Consider the following 24,418-nt stretch of genomic DNA (forward strand, 5'->3'; position numbering starts at 1 on the left):
ACAGTAGTTCCAAACCGCCAGACCAGCTTCACAATGACATACTCGCGAGTCGGTGTGGTGACGGGCGCCAACAAAGGCATCGGATACGCGATCGGTAACCCCTCCTCCAATCCCTGAGTCACGTCATGATCGGCCCGCTCACATTTCCCATCATCAGTCCGCCAGCTTGCGCTGCAATACCCCAAATCTCACCTGAACAACGGATCATTCCTCATCTACCTGACGGCTAGAGATAAGTCTCGAGGCGAGCAGGCGGTCAAGAACATTCAAGGCGATGCGGACCTCAAGCAGGCCAAGGCCCTGTCCGCACACGGCGGCGCTACCGAGATCAAGTACCACCAGCTTGATATTTCAGACACCGACAGCATTTCGGACCTCTCCTCGTTCCTGAAGAAGGAACACCCCGATGGCGTCGACTTTGTTGTCAACAATGCCGGCATCGCGATGCAAGGATTTGGTGAGTGCACGACATACCGTCGCAGCCGTGCCCCCCCGTGTTGGTTCTAACGGAAAACACTAGACTCGAACGTGGTGAAGAACACCCTGGCGTGCAACTACTACGGCACCCTCGAAGCGACGAGAGCCTGGATACCCGTTCTCAAGCCCGACGGCCGCATCGTCAACGTCGCATCGGTGTCCGGGGCGCTGAGCCAGTACTCGCCCGAGATCAAGAAGCGCTTCCTCGACGCGCAGTCGGTCGCCGACGTCACCAAGCTCATGGAGGAGTTCACCGCCGCGGTGGAGAAGGGCACGCACGAGAAGGACGGATGGCCGAGCGCGGCGTACGCCGTCTCCAAGGCCGGCGAGATCGGTATGACGAGGGCGATCGCCAGGGAGTTGCAGGACAAGGGAAGCAAGTTGCTGGTCAACTCGTGTCATCCGGGCTATGTCGTGACTGATATGACTCGCGGAGGGGGGACCAAGACCCCGGACGAAGGTGCGCAGACTCCTGTCCATCTGGCGATTGCGGACATTGGCGGGAAGACGGGAGAGTATTGGTCTGATGAGAAGGTTGCGAAGTGGTAAGCCTGGGGTCAATGTGAAATGTAATATCATGTAAAACTTTGTTATCGTCGTTATCATATCGCTATACAGTCTCAAAACCTGCAATGATTGCATCTATCTATTCGAGCGTCCATATGCGTTCACACAGCTGGCCGCAGACCATAACTCCGTGCATGATACCTATAATCCAGAGCCAGTAAAACACCGGGAAATGGAACCACTATTCAAGCTTCTCCTTCCAAGCAAAATACTGGTAAGGGATATAAATCGCGGAAGCTGCTGCGAGAAACGCCGCCAATCCAAATGCAGAAGAATCGTCCGCCGTGCACGCCAAATAGATGCCCATGATTACGCCAATGAATACAATCACCACGAGTATGAGAAACAGGAAGTGATGCAAGTTGAGGGCCTCATTGACCCGTATGCCCCATCCGATGGTCGGCTTCACGTAGACCCCGGCCTCGCGGTGCAGTGGATACCGAAGCTTCTTCGGGAACGTCGTGATCCAGTACTTGTCGCTGTGTTGGCCGGGCCGCGTAAGGTGCCACAGCGGTATTGACGCCAGTTCGACGTCGAACATTGGAACCGGTTCGTATAAATAGTTTCCCGCCTTCACTTCAGACTCCGGAGGGAACTCTGCGCACTTGAAGTTGTTTGGCACGGTGGCTTCTCCGACTGGGACGAGTTGAAACTTTGTCGAGTTAGCACTAGCACTTCGGGGTTGTTCCAACACAGGAGAGGAGAATATTCACCCGTACAAAATCCCCCGTGTCCATTTTGAAAAGGCTGATTTCGGAAAGGGACTGAAACAGTCGGGGTATCCATTCCATCCAGCTTGGGATCCTCTGCGCCAGATACTCGGATGCACGGTTGAAGACGGTCGAGGCTGACGAGGGAAGAAGGAAGGAAGTCTTCCAGGTCGAACGCTCTCTTATCATTCGATATTCCTCCAATATTTGTTGAAAAAGATACTGGTCATTCTCGAAGGAGCTGCACTCAATGGGCACCAGTACCGGAAGGCTCTTCTGGTTGATACACACCAAAAGATACTGCAGACTCGATTCTTCCTCCTCTTCGGATGTTTGTTCCTCGGACCACGACGTATTTGTCGTCGACGAGAACGATCTTGTTCTAAACGAAGATGTTTCGAAGTCGGAACTCTGGCCGGACGCGCTGGATGAGCTTCCCTCGGGTCGTAGGTGTGCTGGCGGCAGCAGAGAGAGGCCATTTGGATAATGGTCTGAGTCTTGGGCGGCTGTGAGATGGGCGAGTCCATCGTTGGCCAACCGTTCCAGAAACCGTGTCATTCCTCCTGGACTTAACTCCCTGGCATCAAGAAACATGTCATCGCCGCAAGCCTGTTGGAGTTGGTCAGATTGAGTCTCCCGGGGAGCAGGATAACCAGAGGGTAGCTACTTACACAGGTGTACCTAACTCGCTCATAGCCAGGTTTCGGGGGAAACCACAAGTCATAGAGCCAAGAGGATAGCTTCACTCTCCAATGCATCAGATTGGTCCGCTCAAGAGGCTTCAAAATCTCCAGCTCTGGTGTCTCCTCCACTTCCTCACGGATCGGATAGAGAAAACTGCGGAATTCAGCTTCGAAATGGGCCAGCGGTGCTCCAGAGATAAAGAAGCTCCTGGTCTCTTCGAGATCCACTAGCGTTTTGATGCTCTCGCGGTCTTCTTCGTCTGAGGAGCTTTCCTCTTCGTCGTAATACGGCGCCATTCCCGAGTTTTCTGTCGGAAGGCTTTTTGAGAAGGCTTCAACCCCATTGAGGAAAAGTTCCAAAGTCAAGTTCCGCTTGTCGTCTTCGGGGAGAGTGGCGTTGACCTTGCTTCTACTGTCCTTGTCGTACGAGAGGATTTTCTCGTGGACACTCAACGAGATTAGCCTCCTGTGAATCCGCGGTCTGAGAAATTCGATGGCCACCTTCTGTTTCTGGTTCGGAGCTTGTGAGCGCAACGACAAGTAATATTTCTTAAGTAGACGTTCGTGATTTCGGAAGAACCGGTCATCTTGTAGGCGCTTAGCCGCGTCCACGTACAGAGGAACCAGATTCGGGTCATTGATCAGAAGTTCCGCTAGGTAGCTGACCGCAGCTGTCCGGACTTCCCAACGAACTGATCCTGAACCATCTTGTGATTGGATGTCTTCAGGCCCGGAGACCATCGACTTGATTTCATCCTCGTCCTCGTTTTGATGATAAGGGATGTCTGTGTGTCTGAAGAAGTTCTCAATCTTTTGCTTGGCGACATCATCATTGCCAGCATTTGTGTTCTCCTCCAATGACGATGGCTTTGTCGACACAAGCCTCACGCTTGACCATGGACTAGATCGACCGGAGGTGCCGTCACTTTCGATAATGGACCTTCCGGAGACCCAGAATACTTCTGGAATCTCTGTCTGTTCTTGATCTTGGGTGATGTCAGTGAACCTCAAGGTGTCGGTCTCGTCGATTTCGTCAGGTTGCCTGTGGTCCAGAATCTCCCGACGCAGCTTTAGTAATTCTGTTTCAATCACCTCTTGCTCCTTGTACCTCTTCTGGACGTTGTATGCCGCTGCAAGCTCAGTCATACTTTGGATAGTATCAGGGTGGGCTAGACCAAGGATCTCCTTCCGCAGCGCTAGCACTTCTATTGTAATATTCTCGTGCTCTTTGTATCTCCCCTGGGCGTAGCAAACTGCTGCAAGTTCAGTCATACTTTGGATAGTATCAGGGTGGGTTTGACCAAGCATCTTCTGACGCAGCTCTAGCACTTCTCTTGTGATCTTCTCGTGGTCTTTGTACCTCCCCTGGGCGTAGTACGCTGCTGCAAGTTCAGTCATACTTTGGATAGTATCAGGGTGGGTTTGACCAAGCATCTTCTGACGCAGCTCTAGCACTTCTGTTGTGATCTTCTCGTGGTCTTTGTACCTCCCCTGGGCGTAGTACGCTGCTGCAAGTTCGGTCATACTTTTAACAGTATCATGGTGGGCTCGACCATGGATCTCCCGACGTAGATCTAGTATTTCCTCCAACTCGGCAGTGGAAGGCGAAACGCCATGATCTCTCTTTAGATTCGCCTCGCTATCATCAATGACGCCAAGGAGCCTCAGAAGTTTGCCGATGGAAATGTCTTTCTTGCGTGCCAATATGGCGATTTGGGCGATGGCGAGTGGTAGATACCCGACTCGTTCAGCGACGAGCTCGCTTTCCGCAGCCGTAACCTTTTCCCCGGTAATGCTTTGGATTAGCTGCAGTGCTTCGCTCTCGATCATCCCAAGAACTTGAAGTGGTTGGGTTCCCTCGATCGGTTGTATTTCTGCCTGATCGCTCGTGGTCGTAAACAAGATCGATCCGTGATGACAGTCGGGTAAATAGCGTGCTAACATCTCGCTCGGGCCGGCCGCATGTTGTGTAAGTTCACTCTTTTCAGGGGAAAACAATTTTATGTTGTCGGCGTTGTCGACGACCATTAGCCACCGACTCCGACCCCGATTCGCCCTCTCCAACCAGTTTTTCACTAGGGAAAGAACTTCAACATTGGGGTCGTCATATCCAGGTATGCCGCATTTCTGAGCAATGGAGTGGTAGGACTGGCGGAATTGCTCTTGGCTGCCTGCAGAGACCCAGAACACCGAAACAGAATTTCGTGTGTAGTGCAGCCAGTATACATAAGCAAGCGCAATCTGCGTTTTTCTGTACAAACGTTAGTAAGTTGAAGATGATTTGAAGGCTAGCTTGTTATACCCACCCTATGCCACTTGCACCCCAGAGGACTACTCGTGAGCATGTTTGTATGGCCTGTTCTCGGGGCTGCGCATGCCCGAATAGTTGGCCGATGTGCTTTAGCACTTCAGATCGTCCCACGAACCCCGGATTCGAGAGAAACGGGACGATGACTTCCTAATGTCAGCAAAGCTGTTATACGCGGGAGACTGGGTGTCAAATACGTACACCATGTCTGAGTGGTTGTTATTGTTGACCTGTCTGCTTGCGTGTAATACTCCAGCAGCGCTTTTGTCGCAGAAGCTGCCGCTGCTGCTGCGAAGTTCTGCCACTCATTGTTCTTGTGGCTGTCGGCGTAGTCACAGACTCCCTTGACCAAAATGCTCGGAATTACACCACATATCCTGGTACTTCCAAACTCGAAGGCTATGATGCCATGTTCTCTGGCAATCTGGTCACGGTATTCGCCTGTTGTAATGACAGTGTCACCCGAGACCATACTGCCTATATGTATCCATGGCCCTGATGTGTGTGTGATGGTTTCTCCCTTGCCTGGTTCTTCTTGCCTCTTCCTTGACTCGAGTCGTCTTCTCGAGACCTGGCGCCCGACATCACACTCAAGCTCTTTACACGACGTACGGTTTGCTATGTCGCACACGGTAGCTTTACCACAGCCACAACTTGAGGAATTGCGATGCCTATGCAGATAGTCTGACTCGAAAAGGGTGTCCTCTGCGGCAGGGCGTGTATAAATCTCTCGGATAATTTTCTCGGTGGTCATTCCGTTGGGAGTGTGACGGATCCGTAAGCGACGATTCGGCCATTGCAGTTCCCCTAAGATCGTTGTGGTCCGGTTCTGGAGATCTCTTCGGCCGAGCTTTGTTGAAAAGATGGCCAATAAGGAACCGATCATTTTGTTTGGTTGGCCAGCAAAATCTTGGGTGGTATCTTCCTTTGTATACACGTGGAGATGCGGCCGGCTAAGATCGCGTTCAACTAGTTTTTTGCTGATGATCACGTCTCCCAGTAGTATCTCATTGTCCGACCCTGGGCTGGGCACCCCGCCGCAGATGCCAGCCAAAACGGCCAGTTCTATTTGGGGATGTGTGAGTCGGAGGGCGATTGTTGCAGCTGCTGCACTGATTATCTCCATGCTAGACATGAGAAGTAGGATGATGTTTTGGCCTCCGATGTGGCCGGTCTTGCATTTGCTGTAGCCTTTGGGGAGGGTTCCCTGCGGGACGCCGGCCTCCGACCAGAGCTCGTTGAAGGCCAAGGTCACGGCATCATATTCGAGGGGCAATGCGCAGATAATGGCAATGCGGAAGCCAGGTGGTTGGTCAGCCATGGCAGAGTGTGTCAGAGGTATCCTCGGAAGTGCTTTCGAGGGTATGTTTTCCGTCGGTCTTTCACCGGGCTCTTGAAAAGCAGTCGATGGGCCCTGTCGAGTCAAGAGAGTTGTAGGATGAAGAGTCGGTCAGGCGCCAGGCAGCATCCTCCTCACTTGGAGTAAGGCTATGTATGTATGATGCGGTTTTTCTTTGCCAGGCGGCTGGTCATCGTCAGCAGCCACCGATTGGTCCGTAGGGAGAGCTGTGCCTCTCGTCAGTTTTACCAATCAGGATAAAAGACCAGGAAGCCGAAAGGACACTTGCTGAGGTTATGTGCTCAATTGATAAGAATAACCTGTAAAGTTACTTGAATTAAGGATCAACTAAAGAAGTCAAATCAGTGCTAAAAAGGGAAGAAGAGATAAACGTAGAGGGGATAGGAGGAGGAAAAGTGACAAAAGACAGACAGACAGACGACTTGCAAAGCTGAAATTAGAACCAATGAAGCTGTTGACAACTGGGATGCAAAAATGAGGTCCATCCAGGATTCGAACCTGGGCCTACGGAAATTCCAAGATCAGAATCCGACGTCCTAACCAACTAGACTAATAGACCAGTTTGATTGGTGCTATTGACAATACCTCGGCAAAATAGAACTCATGTACTCTCCCAGCAGGCTGATTATAGGTAGCTGCAGGGTCTTAACTCGTCTACAAAGATAAGTGACCAGATAGCGACTCTAAAGAATAACCCGAGATTTGGTTGGATTGCAATCGCGAGATGAAAAGGCTGCGGCACTCTTAGAGCCGTGCTGCGTTCACGCTCTGTACCATATCAGCATGCGAACCATACCCGCCGCCTGTGCCCCTTGCGAACTCTTGGAAAATTGCATGGGTGTCCTGCGTATTTTATCTTTGCAACCTAAGGTGGAAACTTCAATGTCTTTGAGCTGTGGCGTCTTCAAACATTGAAACAAAGCCGGCTCCGCTGGCCGCAATGAGAAAAGCATGTGAGGAGGGTTCAATGGGGGGACTCGGGGGAGTCGTAGACAGCGGGAGACTTTGCCCCGCGTCCGACGTGTCTACAGGGACTATCCGTACTTGGGGGGGCTTCTGCGGTCCCTGCGCAAGAATGGATACAGAAGAACGAGAAGTGTGCGCTACACAAAGTTCCCCTGCCAGTTCCGCCGTAGGACGCCGCCGCCGCCGCCACCTTCTCCTCGCCGCCTGCTATTGACCAGACCGGGACATGAGCTTCGTATCTTGCATCCTTAGATTCGTGGAGGTCATACGTCGTTCTCTACGTATAATGCCAAATGGGATCAATCTTGGTTCTGGCATGAGTCTGTGAAAGTCTCGTTCCGTTGGAACGAAGGGCTCGTGTCTGGCCCGAGACCCTCCCATTTCCTCTGTTCCGTTCGGGCTGTGCGGCCGTGGCGTTCGGCCGCCAAGAGGATGGCGCCCAAAGTCAATTGCATGATGGGCGTTGTGTGGTGGCTTGCAACCCACCCATCGAAAAGACTGAAAGCCGGGTGTTGACGAATCGCACTTGATCTTATCCATATGACCAGGACATAGCAGTGACGTTGGCTACGGGTGAACATGGGTTGAGGAGCGGCCTCGACAGGACCATGCCATACTCCGTTGCCTCGACCAACGGAGGAAGAAAAAAAAGTCCCAGGGAAACCAGTCAAGTCTCCAATTTCGCAAATTGCATGTTCCAACAGCCAACCACCAAACTCGGGCAGGTCAGCATGGGTTCAACAACCTCACCGCCCAATGAGAAACTCTGGCTACTGCTTTTCGGCCGGCCAAGGGAACCTGTCCGGGCGCTGCGGCATAGCATTGGCTTCGTGCCTCTGCCAAGATGCCAAGAATCATAGTCAGGAAGCCTACAGTGACGCAATCGGGGACTGGCAACGAGGAAGGGGTCGAAGGGGTGGAAGAAGCCAACTCCGAGGAGGAGATGTTCTTCCTACCTCACAGATTAACAGCAGAAATGACGCGTCTTACATTGGGGGTTTAGACAACATGCCATCATGTTGAATGATCTAGTCAGAAAGCCCTAATTCTTGACGACAGAATGGAGGTGAAGAAAGCAGGTCGCAATGAAGCCAGGCCGCGTTCAATGTCTCACCCCCTCCACGGCCAGCCTCATTGCTTGTCGCCCATGCCAATAAAGCTTCGCATTCCCTTGGCCCCAAGGACTCAAAGGGGACCCGGCCACTTCCCCTCGCCCATCGCAATGCCATTCGACAGCCACGGTCCGGGACCAGGCATGCGGTTCAAATAAACCGGACCGGCCGACCCATGCGGCGAACGGCACCTGGAGAGACGAACGCCTTCACCCACGCGAAGCACGCCATTTCTCTGTTTCTTTCACATCTCAAGAGAGAGAGAGAGAGAGAGATGATAAAAATCCCTCGTACAGATACATGTGCCGGCCATCGCAAATTGGCGCATCACGCATCCGCGTGGGATGTGCAGGGAGCCGGGCACCCCGACGCCAAGCTGCCGGGAACGCGCTGACGAACAGTCTCGACGCTGTCGATTGTTTGGATGGACCGAGAGCTGCCAGTTTGCCTCATAGTGGTAGACGCAGCTTGCCCGAAAGGGACCCGTCCCGACAGTTGCTGCTTTTTCCCTGTGTCTCTCTTTGCCTGCTTCCCCCCCCCACGCCCATGATATATGCAACAAGATTAGATAGGACAGCCGTACGCGTCCCTCACTGCCTTCTCAGGACGCCTCGATAAGAGACACCCATCTCCGTCTTTATCTATTCCGGGGCTCCATCGCGTCACCATCCCCTCATCGCATCCGTCCATGGGAGCCCCCGCCTCTCACTCGAAGTGGCGGCACTGTACTCTGTACCCCCCGGCCATCTATTGCGTTACCTCGGCCTTTGGCCATTGATTTCGAGGTGGTGTTCCTCCTATGGTGACTGCAGAGACCAGAACGATTGGGGCGCAAACTTAAACAGAGAGGGATGCAGGGCCTGGACTCCGCAGAGAGCGAACTGACATGTGCCGCCCATGTCATGTACTATCAACACTACCTACAAGTCGTACAGCCCCATACTCCAAGGGGAGAGGAGGGGAGAGAGGAGGTAACCGATCGCGAAAGGTATTTTGTAGACTCTCACTCGCTGCCGCCACAAACCCCCCCCCCCCAATTCATCCTCCCCCAGTCGCCTCCAGACCCCTTTCAGACCCCGTCTAAACTGCTACACTGCGTCGGGCATAGTTCGCCGGAGAAAAATCCGCTCGCTTGCAGACCTCGCATATCGTCCCCCGTCGCCCCCACCATCCCGCCGCTCTGTGTTCACCACCTCGCTAGTGTCCTACGAAGAAGGTTGGTTGCTCTGCTCCCGCTGCGACGCTGCAGTGTGGCCTGCCGGCCGGTCCCTGATCTCTGGGAACTCTTGGAAGCTTTGTTTAAAGGCATCTGCAGGCCCCCCCCCTCAAAATGTCGGGCGAACGTGGGAAGACTTCTTGGCCTTCTTGCTTTTCTTCTTCCCGCCTTCGAAACACTACCTATCGCGGCTCTCTCCCTTCGTTGGATGTGTCTCCCACCTCCGGACACTATCTCGAAAAAGACCATCGCTTGATCGGCGCTTCATCGTGAACACCCCCATGGAATTCAAAGTCCAGTTCTTCTCCCTCCTTCTCAAGGCCATTCGGTAAAATCGAAGCTCGCATACCTGCTAGGTAACCTGCGATCGATCTCCAGGGCTTTCCATACATCCCAATCCCCCCCACCCCCCATCGTGACATTCTCGATAACCTGCCTCTGCTTGTGAGCTGTTCCGAACGATTCGAGACGGGCGCCGCGCCGAAAGTCCCCCCCACTCGTTCGGGTCCCATCTCGGGTTTCGTCCTCCGCATTCTCCTCATTCTCCTCCTCCCGCCATGTCGTCCACCGGCGTCGAGCGCGCCGGCGGCCTGCCAAGCTACGGCTACTCCAACCACGGGCGCTTCCCGGACGAGAAGCTCGTCGGCGACGAAAAGGTGCTCGGCGGGCAGTACGGCGAGCCCCTTGAGAGCGGCTTCCGCTCCTCGCTCGACTCGGGCGGCACGCAGGATCACACCCATCGCAAGCTCAAGTCGCGTCACATCCAGCTGATTGGCATTGGCGGCACCATCGGTACGTTTGTCTTCAGGGGGGAGTGATAATGATCAAGAAGGCCAAGACTGACTGATCCATTCATTGTACAGGAACCGCTCTCTACGTACGTTTGAAAACCTGCCAACTCCCCTCAACTTCCCCTACCTTCTTCTCGAGCTGTGCTTACATCCTTACCAGGTCCAAATCGGACGAGGCCTGATCAACGGCGGCCCCGCGAGCTTGTTTCTGGCCTTCTCCATCTGGTGCACCTTCATCCTGGCCGTGACGCTCAGCATGGCCGAGATGGTCACCTACCTCCCCATCTCGAGCCCCTTCATCCGCTTCGCCGGCCGCTACGTCGACGAGGCCTTCGGCTTCGCCGCCGGCTGGAACTTCTTCGTCTTCGAGGCCGCCCTCGTCCCCTTCGAGGTCGTCGCCTGCAACCTCATCATCCACTTCTGGAGCGACGTCGTGCCCGCCGGCGCCATCATCGCCATCATCCTCGTCCTCTACGGCGTCATCAACGTCATGGCCGTCCAGTGGTACGGCGAGACCGAGTTCTGGGCCGCCCTCGGCAAGTTCCTCCTCATCATCGGCCTCATCATCTTCACCTTCATCGTCATGCTCGGCGGCAACCCGCTGGGGGACCGCTTCGGCTTCCGCTACTGGTACGAGCCCGGCGCCTTCAACGAGCTCTACTACGACGGCTCCCTCGGCAAGTTCCTCGGCTTCCTGCAGTGCCTCATCCTGGCCTCCTTCACCATCGCCGGGCCCGACTACGTCTCCATGGCCGCCGGCGAGGCCGAGAACCCGCGCAAGATCATGCCGCGCGCCTTCAACGCCGTCTTCTACCGCCTCACCGCCTTCTTCGTCCTCGGCTCCCTCTGCGTCGGCATCCTGGTCCCCTACAACGACGACGAGCTCACGCGCGCCTTCAAGGACGGCCAGCCCGGCGCCTCGGCCTCGCCCTACGTCGTTGCCATGAACCGCCTCAAGATCGGCGTCCTGCCCCATATCGTCAACGCCATGGTCCTCACCGCCGCCTTCTCCGCCGGCAACAGCTACGTTTACTGCGCCTCGCGTTCGCTCTACGGCCTCGCCCTCGAGGGCAAGGCGCCCGCCTTCCTCAAGCGGTGCACCAAGAACGGAGTCCCGGTCTACTGCGTCATCGCCGTCCTGCTCATCGGCCTCCTGAGCTTCCTGCAGCTCAGCGCCAACACGGCCGTCGTCCTCGACTGGTTCGTCAGTCTCGTCACCGCCTCGCAGCTCATCAACTTCGCCTGCATGTGCACCGCCTACCTGGGCTTCTACCGCGCCCTCAAGGCCCAGGGCATCAGCCGCGACTCGCTGCCGTACAAGGGCTGGTTCCAGCCGTACGCCGCCTGGTACGGCCTCGTCGGCACCTTCATCATGACCTTTGTCGGCGGATACACCGTCTTCCTGCCCTTGGACGGGTACTGGAACATTCCCGACTTTTTGTTCTCGTGAGTCCCGACACGCCTGCTTCCGGGAAATGGGAGTAAGAGCAACCCCCATAGCTGACACGGCCAGGTACACCATGGTCGGCATCTTCCCCGTCTTGTATTTCGGCTGGAAGATCCTCAAGCGCACCAAGATCTTCAAGCCTGAAGAGGTCGACTTGTACCGGGACAAGGTATGCTGCCCTTCTTGCTACTAGACAATGTTGAAGGATAATTGTGTAGTTTGCTAACGGATTTTCTAGGATGAAATTGACGAATACGAGAGAACTTTCGTGCCCACACCGCCTGCGTAAGTCGTCTCCCGTCGTATTGTCTCCAAGATCCACATACTCACTCACCAATCAGGAACATGTTCGAAAGGATTCTGGACAAGCTCTTCGGTTGAACACCACTCGTCACAAGTTCAGTTTACGTCTTCGAGTTTCCAGAGGTGTACGGTGTTAGGAACTAGAAAGGCTTAGGATACCCCATGGACAGAAACAATGTAGGGGATTCATGATTCCAAAGACTGAATGCTCTTGACGTACTAGAGTGATAAAAAAACGAGTGCTTGACCATTGGCTCAAACGCGGTTTCGCTCAAGAGGACGCCAGTTTAACTCATAGCCCGCTCCGCTTCTTAACATCTCAAGAGTACGAGATGACAATCGAATATTGGCTCCTCCCGAAGATTCTGACTAAGCTCCGCAGCGGCGTCCCCCATGACTAATCCTGATGATGATATGTGCCGCTCAGAATGAGGGGTTAGGATCATTAAGAGTGGATGGGATCTTGTGACTGGACGATTGGGAATCATTCTTGACAACATCTTGTAAGGTCGGCTCACAACGCAATGGATCTCCTGATTTGTGGTACTTGCGGCGTGCAGTATGACAGCCACGCCGTCAAATCATGCAAGATATGCGATGATCCTCGCCAATACGTCGCCGAAGACGGGTGAGCTTCTGAACCCAGCCCGGTCTGCATCCGAGTCACATCGGACACGAGCATGTTGACAAACTCCCCAGCCAATGGTTCACCACCCTCCGCGAGCTCCAAGACTCCAAAAAGTACAGAAACGTCTTCACCAAGGACAAGTACAACTCGGGCGTCGTCGCCGTCCGCACCGAGCCCCCCGTCGCCATCGGCCAGCGCGCGTTCCTCCTCCGTTCACCCGCCGGCAACCTCCTCTGGGACTGCATCACGTACATCGACGACGACACGGTGCGGCGCGTCAACGAGCTCGGCGGCATCGCCGCCATCGTCATCTCGCACCCGCACTACTTCTCGACCGCGCTGCACTGGGCCGAGGCCTTTGGGTGCAAGGTGTACGTCTCGGCCGAGGACGGCGAGTGGCTCACGCGCCGCGGCGACGCCCACGTGCTGTGGGAGGGCCGGGACATGGAGTTCCTCGGCGGACAGTTCCTGGCGGTCAAGGTCGCAGGGCATTTCCCCGGGAGCTCGGTGCTGCTGTGGAGGAGCGAGAGGAAGCTCTTCGTTGCGGACTCGGTCATGGTCGTGCCCAGCGGCGTGTACCACGTTGACCGGCCGCCGGGGACCGCGAGTTTTGCGTTCATGTGGTCGTATCCAAACATGGTGAGTGGTCTGTAAATCTCGAAGAAAGAAAACCACGTGCTGGAAGGGGCCGGCTGACCCAGATGGTGTGTGTAGATTCCGCTGTCACCTGAGGACGTTTACGACATCTGGAAGGCTGTTTCCAAGCTTGATTTCGAGGATGCGCACAGCGCCTTTCCCGGACGAGATGCCAGGGGCGATGCAAAGAGACGGCTTTTGGACAGCGCCCAGATCTTTGTCAAGTCTGTTGGATACATCGACCATCCCATTCATGGCGAGAGTATTTAGAGGTTTAGCTCGTCCAATGGAAGCACTAAGGTATTTGACATCAAGTGTTAGACTGTCATTAACAAGATGGCTTGAGGCGCTGGTGCAAGGTCGCGCAATATCGCAGCTTAGGTCACTTGGTACCTTCTCAGGATCCGAGACAGTTGCAACATAGCCTTCTTCTTCTTCTTTTCAGTCGACACCAGAAACTTTACGTTCCTACTCTCGCCAGAAAAGTTTTGACCCGCTTCGAACATCGAGGTTCTGAGAGAAGCAACGACAAGGAAGTCATAAATAGCCAAGACTTGAAAGGACGACAGTTGGTCCTCGCGGAAATATAACAACGTCTATGTGAAAGGAGTAACGTCGGGCACCCACTTTTCGCCCACCCCCCCATTTCGCCCACCCATAAATGAGGCTATCCCCATCATAACCACCAAGTTCAATTAACTATTGACTTCGTCTAGATGCCACCACAATACAGCTTTCAGCTTCACTAGGTAAATCAGACTCGCTGGATTCATCCGTGATACCCTCTTTTTCGCCAGCCTCAATTTGAGCCTTCTGGATGTCCTTGATATTGGCGAACTTGGTGTTTGGGTCGATCTGGACTGTCCTTCTTTTCCTTGCTGCATTATTGGTGACTTGGGCCTGCAGGAGCTCAAGATTATGCTGGGCAGTTGCCAGCTTATAGGACTGCTCGCTGAAGCCTTTTTTCACCTTTATGAAAAGGAGGCGTTGAGTACTAGCATCATTATCCAGCTCTGTGAATAGCTTCAACTGGCCAGCCAGATCCTTCATCTTCCTTGGCGTCGACCATGCCACTGCAGACGATACAGAAGCCCATCCTTCAGCTCCCCTGCCTTCCTTGACTTCCTCCTTGCCTCCAGACTGCCCTTTGCAGGTCTGATGAGATGATGCTGATGGTGTTGGTGTTGATGGGAGCAGCAGACGACTCATAAGGGGCTTTGCCATAGAAACAGGCCATAGTCCAGTCCATTTCCACCCACTTTTAATGTTCTGGATCGTCATCCCTGCCAGGGCAGCCTTATAATAACAGCCTAGGAAGTTCCTCTTGCCTACAACAGTAGAGTCATTCCAATGACTAAGGTATCCAAGCTCCTTCCTATAGGCTGCCTTTAATGGGCCAAAGACTGACTGATCAAGTGGCTGGAGGACATGGGAGGTATGTGGTGGTAAGAACAATAGATGGATGTTGTTTATATAGCAGAGCCACATAAAGTCCGTCGTTGTATGGCTCCCATGCCCATCCAAGACCAGCAGTCTAACCTCCTCCTTGCCCTGAGGGACAGTCTGAGGGATGAAGACCTTCTGCAGCCATTCAACTGCAGTGGCATCTGTTGTCCATCCATTCTCTGTTGCTGTAAACTGCCAGCCTTCATAAGGGCCAAGATCCAAAGGAAACCACTGCTGCTGGACTGTTATACCCTTATATATAATGAGGGGATGCAGTCTGTGGCCCAGGGCAGAGATGCATTCAATAATAGATACCCATGCCCTTGATCCAGGCTGTTTCTTGCGAACAGACTTCGTCTCAGACATGCCCAGCACCAGCCCATTAGATCCTTGCCCCTCAAGGATACCAGTCTCATCCATGTTGTATCTGTTGGCTGGTTTAATGCTGATGATCTCTGGCATGGCGAGATGCTTGAACCAGTCCCTGATGACCTCAGTAGATGCCCCATTAACACGTCTAGAATCGATAGGGCGACTTCTCTGGACCTTGACTGAAGGATTCCTATTCAGAAAGGCTGTTATCCAACCTTTCCCTATAGGCTCTGTATCCCCCATAGCATGGAGGATCCTCTCTGCGAATAGCTTCACTTGCAGATGGGTTGGAGCAACACCAAGGGCATGCTGAATGCGAATCCATTCAGCCAACTTAGCCTCCTGACCTATAGAGAGTCTCTGATGGTCAGCAAAGGCAAGTTGCCTTGGTTGGCAGCCCTTGATGCGACTGCGAAGTGTTGAACGTGGCACACCCCATTCGATTGATGCTTTCCGGAGGGACTGCCCATTGGCGACTGCTTCCAAGGCCTGATTGACCTCATACTCGGTATATGCGCTCATAAGGGCAAGAAAAAGGTATGCTGAAAAAATGAAGCCATTCGGATAAAAACTGTAAATGTTGTGATGGTTAGAAAAAGGAGGAGGTTGGAGGTTAGGTGTGCTGATGAGGGATTTATGGGTGGGCGAAATGGGGGGGTGGGCGAAAAGTGGGTGCCCGACGTTATAAATTCAGGCGCAAACAAAAGGAATAATCGCTCGCTGTCCAATCCAAGTTGATCAACTGCGGGAACTAGCCGCCCTCCTCTCCGCTCCGCTCCGCCATCCAGAGCATACGAATATAGACAGCTCCAAAACTAAGCCAACGATGCCGAAGATCCCTCTTGGCCTCGGCGTTAATATAAGGTTGCTTGGCTTCTGGGTCCGGTGAAAATAAAGCCGTTGGAACAGTCTGGTCAGCGGTGAGAAAATCTCCCTAGGGCGGCGTAACGCTTCAAAAGGGGGTGGCAGGTGGCTTCCTGATTTGCGGATTTATCAGCGGTGGTTCCGGTACTTTTACAGAAAAAGCAACTGGAGGATGCTCTGCCGGCCGTCAGCTTGCTTTAGATTCTCCGGCCAGATTCTCTCGCATGAAGGGCGGCCCCATGCTCTGACGACGTCCAATATGCTTTTAAAACAAGTGCGGCTTAGTAGGTATTGGCAGTTGATTCAACCACTGGCCGCAGATTTGAGGGTGATGCTTGGTTCTGGTGACCCCAGAAAGCTTTGATCTAAGATGCGGGGGTTGTCATGGTGTAGCCTTCCCATGATTGATGGGAATCAGCCATGTTCGGGTTGCTGTTGTCGTCGACGTGACCGAGTTTGGGCTAAAAAGCCGTTCCTGCGTTGCCGTCTTGGCCCGCCCAGGATTTCTTGGAAGTCTTGGGCTAATCAAGACACGGCTTGGCTCAGCTGGGAGTCCAACTACATGCGCAAAGCTGAAGCCAAGACCACGACATTCCGTGGGTTTGGAAAGGCAACTTGACAGATTCTCAAACGCAGCTGAACTAACAGTAATTCTTATGATTGAGGTTTCAAGTATTCCCTGGACCAAAGCTCCAGTTGATTAAAGACCTAGTCTGGAAGTTGGAACTAGTCCGTTGACTGGAGACCACAAGACAGGCACCACGGGAACGATGAACATACACATACGAAAGCAGCCCCAGACAATTCTTTTTCAGGAGAATTTTGTGGTTCATGGACCAATTATTTGGGTACGTCGGTGGGTCTCGAAGTCCCGCGCCTGATGGGGTCAATTGCATGGCATGCAGGTTCGCAGATGATGCCAACGTCCGTTTGCCGTGTTATCCAGCTTGGCCGGGGACTGAAGATGTGTGGAAAGGGGGGGGGCGGACAACAGCCGGGAACGACTTACAGAATCACCGTTCAATGGAATATATATATAAATCATGAGAAGTCCCCTTCCCTAACGGATTTGTTATCAGAGACATCCTTCGCAAACAACTGTCACTCTCTTTTACACCTCGCTTCTTAAATTTCTTTTGGCTTCCTTCTCAAGAACTGGCTTCTGCAGAACACTTCAACATTCTTTCTCCTTTTTGAACACCACAATAACCCTCTTCCATCACAATGAAGTTCTCCAACATGCTCAATCTCGCCCTCGTGGGCTTCGTCTCGGCCGCTCCCACGCCCACCGTCGACGATGAGGTCACTGGAGTTCTCGCCAAGCGCGCCTCCATCACCGAGTCCTGCAACATCGGCTACGCCAGCACAAACGGCGGCACCACCGGCGGCAAGGGCGGCTCCACGACGACCGTCTCGTCGCTGGCCCAGTTCACCAAGGCCGCCGAGTCGAGCGGCAAGCTCAACATCGTCGTCAAGGGGTCCATCTCGGGCAGCGCCAAGGTCCGCGTCGCGTCCGACAAGACCATCGTCGGCCAGAAGGGGTCCAAGATCGTCGGCGCCGGCCTCTACATCAAGGGCGTCAAGAACGTCATCCTCCGCAACCTGGCCATCTCCAAGGTCAAGGACTCCAACGGCGACGCCATCGGCATCGAGTCCTCGACCAACGTCTGGGTCGACCACTGCGACGTGTCCTCGGACCTGACCTCCGGGAAGGACTACTACGACGGGCTGATCGACATCACCAAGGGCGCCGACTTCATCACCGTCTCCAACACCTACCTCCATGACCACTGGAAGACCTCCCTCGTCGGCCACGTCGACACCCAGACCAGCGACAAGGGCAAGCTCCGCGTGACCTACGCCAACAACTACTGGAACAACGTCAACTCGCGCAACCCGTCCGTCCGCTTCGGCACCGTCCACATCTACAACAACTTCTACAACAAGGTGAGTTTCCAGTGAACTTTTACACATGCTTGCTCGTATGCAGCTAACCAGAGAAAAGATCGGATCCACGGGCGTCAACACCCGCATGGGTGCCCAGGTCCGCATCGAGTCCTCCGTCTTCGAGAACTCCAGCAAGAAGGTCATCCTCTCCGCCGACTCCAAGGAGACCGGCTACGCCACCGTCTCCGACATGTCCTACGGCGGCGGCGAGAACTCGGCCCCGCTCGGCGACTTCGGCTCCAGCAAGGTCCCCTACAGCTACAGCCTCTACGGCAAGTCCAACGTCAAGAGCAAGGTTGTCGGTACTGCTGGCCAGACCCTCAGCTTCTAAGCAATTGGCGTGAGTCGTTGAATGAGAGAGAGAGTGTGTGTGTGTTGGAGTCTTGAGTAGGACTCGGACAAGGAAAACGGTGGCCTTTCAATTCAGAGACACTTCTGTGGACATATTCTATTTGATGTATTTACTTCTTCTGCTACGCCGTTTGATGCTTGCATCCCAGCTTAATCAAACAGACTGTTAGCTCTTGGCACCCTGGACAGTCTGCTGCGAGTCGGCCTCCGGGAATGTTGTAACATTGATGATCAATTTCGTGTCCGACCCCGAAAGGCTTCGGGCTTGGTAGTGATCTGCGATGTTTCCTTTCATCCACCCTGTGGACTATTTGCTCTCGACATGAAAAGGAACCTGTTTTGTCTAACACAGATCATGCAGCAGAGTACTGTTATCATATGCTTCGGGTCCAGCTTGGCACAAAGCAGTTGCATGATGTATCTGGGTTGCACAGGTTCAAGAGCAAACGTCTCCGTCGTTCGGCCATGTAATGTGAGTTTATGAATTAGGAAGGCCGCTTCAGCCAGATTAGGTATATCGTCGACAGCAACAGGTCTCAGGAAATATTGATAAGTCCGTCTCATATCCCTCCAGCACTTTCAGAATGAGAATCCAACGCCCTTCCTCCGACCTGGATTCGGTATCCAAATTTCCAGCATTTCGTAGTTGGGTTGGGTCGGTCTTGTTGGTATCACCGTGTGCCCGTGAACAGTTGCTCAGTTGTGCCAGGCCCTCTAAGGCTTGCAGGGAACGACGATGGTCTTCCAGGACGGGATGGAGTCTGGGTTCGTGATGAAGTCGTTCAGGTCTACGATCTTCTGAACACTGGTGCCCAAGTCGGCCGCGATCTCGTTGAGGGTGTCGCCCTGGACGATCCAGTACCAGCCCAGGCCGGGGTTGGCTTTGTCTCTTCTGCAGTCGCGCTTGGCGGCGGTCATGCCGGCGAGGGCGGCGAGAGCGACGAGGATGGAGGCGGACCGCATTGTGAAGGCGATGAAATTTTTGAGAAGGCTGGATTAAATGAGTGTGGAACTGTAAGAGTTGTCTGGTCTGGCAGGTTGAAGGATGGATGAGTCCGCTAACTCATGGTGAAGAGCGGATGGGCAAGCTCTTATACATTGGGAGAGCCAAGAACAGGAACCATTCCTGGTCTCTCTCCGCTGGTCTCTCTCCGAATTCGGGCTGTGGTATTACTGACGCTCGTGTCTTGTAGTGGCATGACCTACCGAACGTCTTCGAAGTAATTGTTATGGCCGCACGAGTCAACCGGAACGCCGATCTCATGATCCACTTCCCGAAGGGACGTAAAGTTGCCAAACTCTGGCAGCCTGCGACAAGCAGAAACGTGTGGTCGATGCTGGCTTTGTACAGGGTATAGGCTTGAACGAGTCAGATCATTATAGCAACAACGCAACGGAACGAAGTCCTTTGCAATCAACTAGCAAAACTTACTTAAAATGTTGCGGGTACCCGTGTCGATCACTTTGTCAACTGACGGCACTCCTGTCGGGCCAAATTGGAGCGGAAAATTTGGATGATTCGACGAAAAGGTAAATAAAGGGATCTGTCACACATGTCACTTCATGCAAGCTGAGTAGGCGTGAAACAATTCTAGACACTATGAGGTGGTGGATGGCCAAGGTCTTTGGGCACTATGAGGCCGGGTATGATGGGGAAGGATGTTGTTGTTCCAGTGTCCAGAGCCGAGGTTCCGAAGATGTCGGCATGATCTCGTTACCCTCGCCGTGCGGGTCGCGAAATTGAACAAGAGCCCATCCATTCTCGTGTGCGGATTGACCAGCCCCGTTGTCTACGGTTTGCCTGGCTGTTGGCGATGGACCATCTTGCCATTCCTCGGCGATCCCTTCCACAATCGACGTTGCTCAGAACATTGAGAGTTTGCGAACCAATGTCCGTATCCATTTGAATCTCGTACCCAGAGAGGCCGGAGGAGGCAGAGACGGCAACTCGAAGCGTACGGCATCGACCTCAATCAAACACGAGCCGGAAATGCCCAAGGCCCACCATTCACGGCCGAGGATGTGAGGATGCTGCATGAGCTGCCATAATCCACCCCCACATCCGGCTCTGGGACCAGAAACGGGGTTCCGCGAACACGGAGATGAGCCAAGCCAACGCGACGAAGGTTAACCGAGGACATGCATGCAGTATAGAGGGCATTATATAGGCCCAGTCGGACTGTCAGTCGCCAGTCTAGACATAGTTCGCTCGGTTGATGTACGAAATTCATCTCATCTCCTCCTGTTCGCCACCTTCTCTTGAAGGCTTCCTATCGTTGCTTCTCCGCTAAGTGTCATGATAAATGAGAGAGAAGTGGTTGATATAGCTGGTCTGGTGTATTCATTTTTACATTCATGCCATTCATCCACCCCATGGGTCTGACTGAGGAACAAGAGCCTGGGTGAAGACACCAGCCTGAGCGACTGAACGGCGTCCAACGGTAACTTCCCCAATGAACAAACCTGAATTATGCCGGGTTTATGACTAACTCGCAAAAGACAACTGAAACCAAGCTTCTAGTTGAACATCGTGGCTCTTTCCTCCAGAGTATCCAGTTTTCGGTGCTTCCCCGACTGACACCGGGAGACGGCCGAGAGAGCGGGTCGACCCGGCCGGCACGCTCACACGAGCTGCCCACGGGAGATCACACATGCACAAGGAGGCCTGCCGCGAGATGCTTCGTTTTTATGGGCACATGATTTTATTCGGTATATGCCGTGTCATGAATATAAAATGTACAGTGGTCCAATCTAGTGTCCCCGCCTGTCCCCATTACTCCGATTACTACAGTTAGGTGGTTGAATGTGGTTTACATGCAAGCGGCACCGTCGATGCCGATGACCTTGCCGTTGATCCACTCGCCGTCCTGGGAGGCGAGGAAGCAGACGACGCGGGCAATGTCGATGGGGAGACCGACGCGGTGCATGGGGGACCAGCCGGCGGCGTACTCATCGACACCTTCGTCGTCGAGCTCGGCGCCACCGGGGATGTACTCGCGGCAGACGTCACTGTCGGATTGTTAGTCGGGTCCCAAGATAAGGGGGGGGGCGAGGGGTTGGTGTCGTTTGCTAGATCAGGGATCCTTACCGGTACATGTCGGTCTTGATGCCACCGGGGGCGACGGCGTTGACGGTGATCTTCTTGTCACCAAAGTCGATGGCCATGCAGCGGACAAATGTCTCGATGGTGCCCTTGGAGCCGGAGTAGACGGCGTGCTTGGGGACGCCCTTGGCCTGGCCGGTGATGGAGCCCATGAGGATGAGGCGGCCGCCGACCTCGAGGTTCTTGTAGGCCTCGCGGGCGACGAAGAACTGGCCGCGGGTGTTGATGGCGAAGACGCGGTCGAACTCCTCGGGGGTGACGTCCTTGACGTGGCCGAAGGAGACGACGCCGCTGTTGGAGCAGACGATGTTGAGCTGGCCAAAGATCTTCTTGGCCTCGGCGAACATGCGGACGATCTGGTCGACGTCGGAGACGTTGGCCTTGATGGAGGCGGCGTCGGAGCCGGCCTTCTTGATGGCCTGGACGACCTCCTCGGCGGTCTCGGCGCTGTTGGCGTAGTTCACAATGACCTTGGCGCCGCGGCGGCCGAGCTCCATGGCCATCTCACGACCAATGCCACGGCCTGGGAATGTTAGAGACGGAGCGAACATGGGATGAACAGACGCTGTGGATGCGCCCTCGGCGGAGTTATCCGTCGGAAGGGGGGAAACATCCCGTCGAAAGAAGAATGTTTGGCGGGCAACGGGAAACAGGAGGACATACCGGCACCGGTGACGAGAGCAACCTTGCCCTGGAGGGACGCAGAGCCCAGACCCAGAGGGCCGGGGATGGCATCGTACTTGGAACCCTTGGAGTCGGAGGTAACGCCAGGCATCTTGAAAGATTGTGGGGGGGGGGGGAGGTTGACTGGTTGTGTGGTGGTGTCGGGGGAGAAGTGATTGGTGTGGTAGTGGCAGGAGTCGGTGAGGTGAGAGTGAGAGTGAGAGTGTGAGAGAGTGCGTGCTGGAGATGATTCGAGAGAGGGTATCTTGGGCTGGATTCCACGGGTCTTAAGTATGGCATCTCGACATGTTCATCCACATCGCCAAGTGCGTCTCCCATCCGTTCTATTCTGGATCGGTCCTGGCCCCTGGACTGGCCCTGGACTGGCCCTTGGGACCGGTCGCCGGTTGGAACCGCCTCACCTGAAGCCGTTCGTCTGCGTTTGCTTTCCCTCTGCTCTGGTTTGCTATGGTTTGGCCATGGGGAGGGGCTTGTCTCTGTGCCGCTTTGCGCCCGGATGCCCGTGGAGAGACCGCCGGACTTTGGACGTGCGGCGCATCGGACGTCCGTGAAACGGTATCGGTTCTTAGTGTTGGCTGCTAGTCTCTTCTCGTGCTCTCTCTCTCTCTCTTCCTGTCTTTTTCTCTCGCTCTCTCTCTCTCAGTAGCTCCGTTCCCACCATGCACATCGCTTCCCGCACCAAAAGGCGAGAGCCGAACGTGCAGTGCAGCACGCCACATTGTCCATCCGTATTCCTTTTGGGCTGATCTTTCTTCCCTCCCCCTTCGCCGTTCCTTGAGCTAGCGCCGCTTGACCCCGTCGTCGTCCTAGTCGTCCCTTGGTTACGTATCAGTGGGTTGTATCTCAATGCCCTGCTCCCACACCAACACGGCCGCACCTCTGTTATCGAGAAGCATCTCTCAAGTCTTGGGCCGCCCGGACCGAGCCCCGGACGCAGGCCAAGGCGGATGGTCTTGTCCCACAGCTACGGATCCCTCCTGCTCGGCCTACCACAAGAGACGGACGCAACAAGGCACCGATGGCTTTCTGTGCATCTGGGTTGCATCTTCGCTGTCGCGCTCGGCGCGATCTCTTTGGTGTTGTTCCCGCCGTGGCCCAATGACGGGGGAGCTTTGGACCGTCTCGCTCGCGCTCCCTCGCTACTCGCGATAGTCTCGAGACAAGTTGACTCGGGTGCCATCCGCCGACGCGTCCCCCCCCCTTCCCTCCACATCCGCATCCACATCCACATCCCCGGCACGGACCGCAGGAGCAGAAGCACCACAGCACACGAGGAGCGCGTTGCCGGTCCAACTGGTGGTGGGTCGCCGCCACGAGTCTTAAGCCCGTCCGAGAGGATTGACGCCACGCCCGCACTTGGGACCTCCCCGTCTGAGTCTAGGGGAAGAAGGAAGGTTTTGAGAGGATCATGGCATGGGTCTCAACAGACAAAGCCGGGTCTCAGCAGAAGGCGGTCGCGCAAAGCCCTTTGATCCCTTTGGTCTTTGCGTCCACGATGCGTTTTTTTTCCAGCTTCGAGATTCAATCATCCGATGATAGGGGGAGGGAGGATGGGGGGAGGGGGTTTACCCGAAATCCTCGTGTTTTGCGGACTTGAGGGCATGTCCGTCTGTCGCCCAAGAAGCAATCCTGGTGTTCCACCTCCACTTGCCACTTGCACGCGTGTACGGTACGGGGCTTGACGGGGGTCCGGTCGTGAGATGACGCGATGCCGTGAATGTCCTACCGGCTCGGACCCGGAGCAGGCCGCCCTCTCCCAGGAAGCCGGCCCCCTCCCTTGAACGGACGGGAACAGAGCATGCCACCCCGGGCCAGCATCCGAACTGTATGGGACAATCCGATCACAATCCGATCATGGCCCGTCCCGAAAGTTTCGGCCCACAGGGGTTGGTTGCGTTCCCACCGGGGTCGGGTCCTCCGCAGGGCCGCTGACGCGAGGGAATCCTTTCGCCGGGAACGTTTGTCATTACGGGCCATCCACATCCCCAATCCCATCTGCGGCCATCCTCCTCGTAATGCTGAGGGATGACGGGTTGCGCAAACTCTCCTCGTTTCTCCTCATCCTCTCGGGAATATTACTGATGCACATACCTTGCTTGCGCAACGACGACAACAACAACGACGACAATGCATAGATTACAATACGCAACGTTCGTTGCCAGACCTCAGGCTTGGACAGTCCCACCCAGTCGAACCCTAGCTGCCTCCATTGAGTCCTCGGCTCGTCACGGAGCCATCGGAACCAAAGGGTGTCTTCAAAATGTTCATGACAGGCGCCGATCTACCCCATACCGCCGGGCGCTGCGCTGCTGCTTCGAGACGCGGGCTTTAACTCTTAAATGAACGTGTAGAGCCCGCTCGAATGGCCCTCCGGTTTCTTGTCTCTTCTCGTCTTGCGTGCAGTGTAGTGTATGATACAAGAAGCAGCCTCCGCCTCTCCCCATCCC

General features: G+C 54.6%; 8 protein-coding genes across 8 annotated transcripts; 4 read left to right on the forward strand and 4 right to left on the reverse strand.

Annotated features, from left to right (window-relative positions):
* Positions 1 to 33: 33 nt before the first annotated feature.
* CH63R_03357 (Carbonyl reductase) lies at positions 34 to 1,026 on the forward strand (the record flags this gene model as incomplete). Its single annotated transcript, XM_018298332.1, has 3 exons — positions 34 to 94; positions 158 to 457; positions 521 to 1,026. 3 exons carry the CDS (start codon positions 34 to 36, stop codon positions 1,024 to 1,026), a joined length of 867 nt encoding a protein of 288 aa, XP_018163148.1.
* Positions 1,027 to 1,225: 199 nt separating this feature from the next.
* CH63R_03358 (uncharacterized protein) lies at positions 1,226 to 1,585 on the reverse strand (the record flags this gene model as incomplete). Its single annotated transcript, XM_018298333.1, has 1 exon — positions 1,226 to 1,585. One exon carries the CDS (start codon positions 1,583 to 1,585, stop codon positions 1,226 to 1,228), a length of 360 nt encoding a protein of 119 aa, XP_018163149.1.
* A 738-nt stretch (positions 1,586 to 2,323) lies between these two features.
* On the reverse strand, positions 2,324 to 6,066 carry CH63R_03359 (Kinesin light chain; the record flags this gene model as incomplete). The annotated part of the gene is made up of 3 exons (XM_018298334.1): positions 2,324 to 4,688; positions 4,744 to 4,891; positions 4,947 to 6,066. The coding sequence occupies 3 exons, from the start codon at positions 6,064 to 6,066 to the stop codon at positions 2,324 to 2,326; spliced, it is 3,633 nt and encodes a 1,210-aa protein (XP_018163150.1).
* A 3,890-nt stretch (positions 6,067 to 9,956) lies between these two features.
* CH63R_03360 (Amino acid permease) lies at positions 9,957 to 12,018 on the forward strand (the record flags this gene model as incomplete). The annotated part of the gene is made up of 6 exons (XM_018298335.1): positions 9,957 to 10,191; positions 10,263 to 10,276; positions 10,351 to 11,636; positions 11,704 to 11,806; positions 11,876 to 11,922; positions 11,979 to 12,018. 6 exons carry the CDS (start codon positions 9,957 to 9,959, stop codon positions 12,016 to 12,018), a joined length of 1,725 nt encoding a protein of 574 aa, XP_018163151.1.
* Positions 12,019 to 12,464: 446 nt separating this feature from the next.
* Positions 12,465 to 13,474, forward strand: CH63R_03361 (Metallo-beta-lactamase superfamily protein; the record flags this gene model as incomplete). The annotated part of the gene is made up of 3 exons (XM_018298336.1): positions 12,465 to 12,568; positions 12,640 to 13,207; positions 13,283 to 13,474. 3 exons carry the CDS (start codon positions 12,465 to 12,467, stop codon positions 13,472 to 13,474), a joined length of 864 nt encoding a protein of 287 aa, XP_018163152.1.
* Positions 13,475 to 17,110: 3,636 nt separating this feature from the next.
* Positions 17,111 to 18,164, forward strand: CH63R_03362 (Pectate lyase; the record flags this gene model as incomplete). The annotated part of the gene is made up of 2 exons (XM_018298337.1): positions 17,111 to 17,833; positions 17,892 to 18,164. The coding sequence occupies 2 exons, from the start codon at positions 17,111 to 17,113 to the stop codon at positions 18,162 to 18,164; spliced, it is 996 nt and encodes a 331-aa protein (XP_018163153.1).
* A 734-nt stretch (positions 18,165 to 18,898) lies between these two features.
* On the reverse strand, positions 18,899 to 19,147 carry CH63R_03363 (Peptidase m23b; the record flags this gene model as incomplete). The annotated part of the gene is made up of 1 exon (XM_018298338.1): positions 18,899 to 19,147. The coding sequence occupies one exon, from the start codon at positions 19,145 to 19,147 to the stop codon at positions 18,899 to 18,901; it is 249 nt and encodes an 82-aa protein (XP_018163154.1).
* A 1,847-nt stretch (positions 19,148 to 20,994) lies between these two features.
* Positions 20,995 to 22,062, reverse strand: CH63R_03364 (Trihydroxynaphthalene reductase; the record flags this gene model as incomplete). Its single annotated transcript, XM_018298339.1, has 3 exons — positions 20,995 to 21,193; positions 21,273 to 21,810; positions 21,951 to 22,062. The coding sequence occupies 3 exons, from the start codon at positions 22,060 to 22,062 to the stop codon at positions 20,995 to 20,997; spliced, it is 849 nt and encodes a 282-aa protein (XP_018163155.1).
* Positions 22,063 to 24,418: the final 2,356 nt, after the last annotated feature.

Source organism: Colletotrichum higginsianum, chromosome 2, assembly GCF_001672515.1.
Source record: "Colletotrichum higginsianum IMI 349063 chromosome 2, whole genome shotgun sequence".
NCBI lineage: Eukaryota > Fungi > Ascomycota > Sordariomycetes > Glomerellales > Glomerellaceae > Colletotrichum > Colletotrichum higginsianum.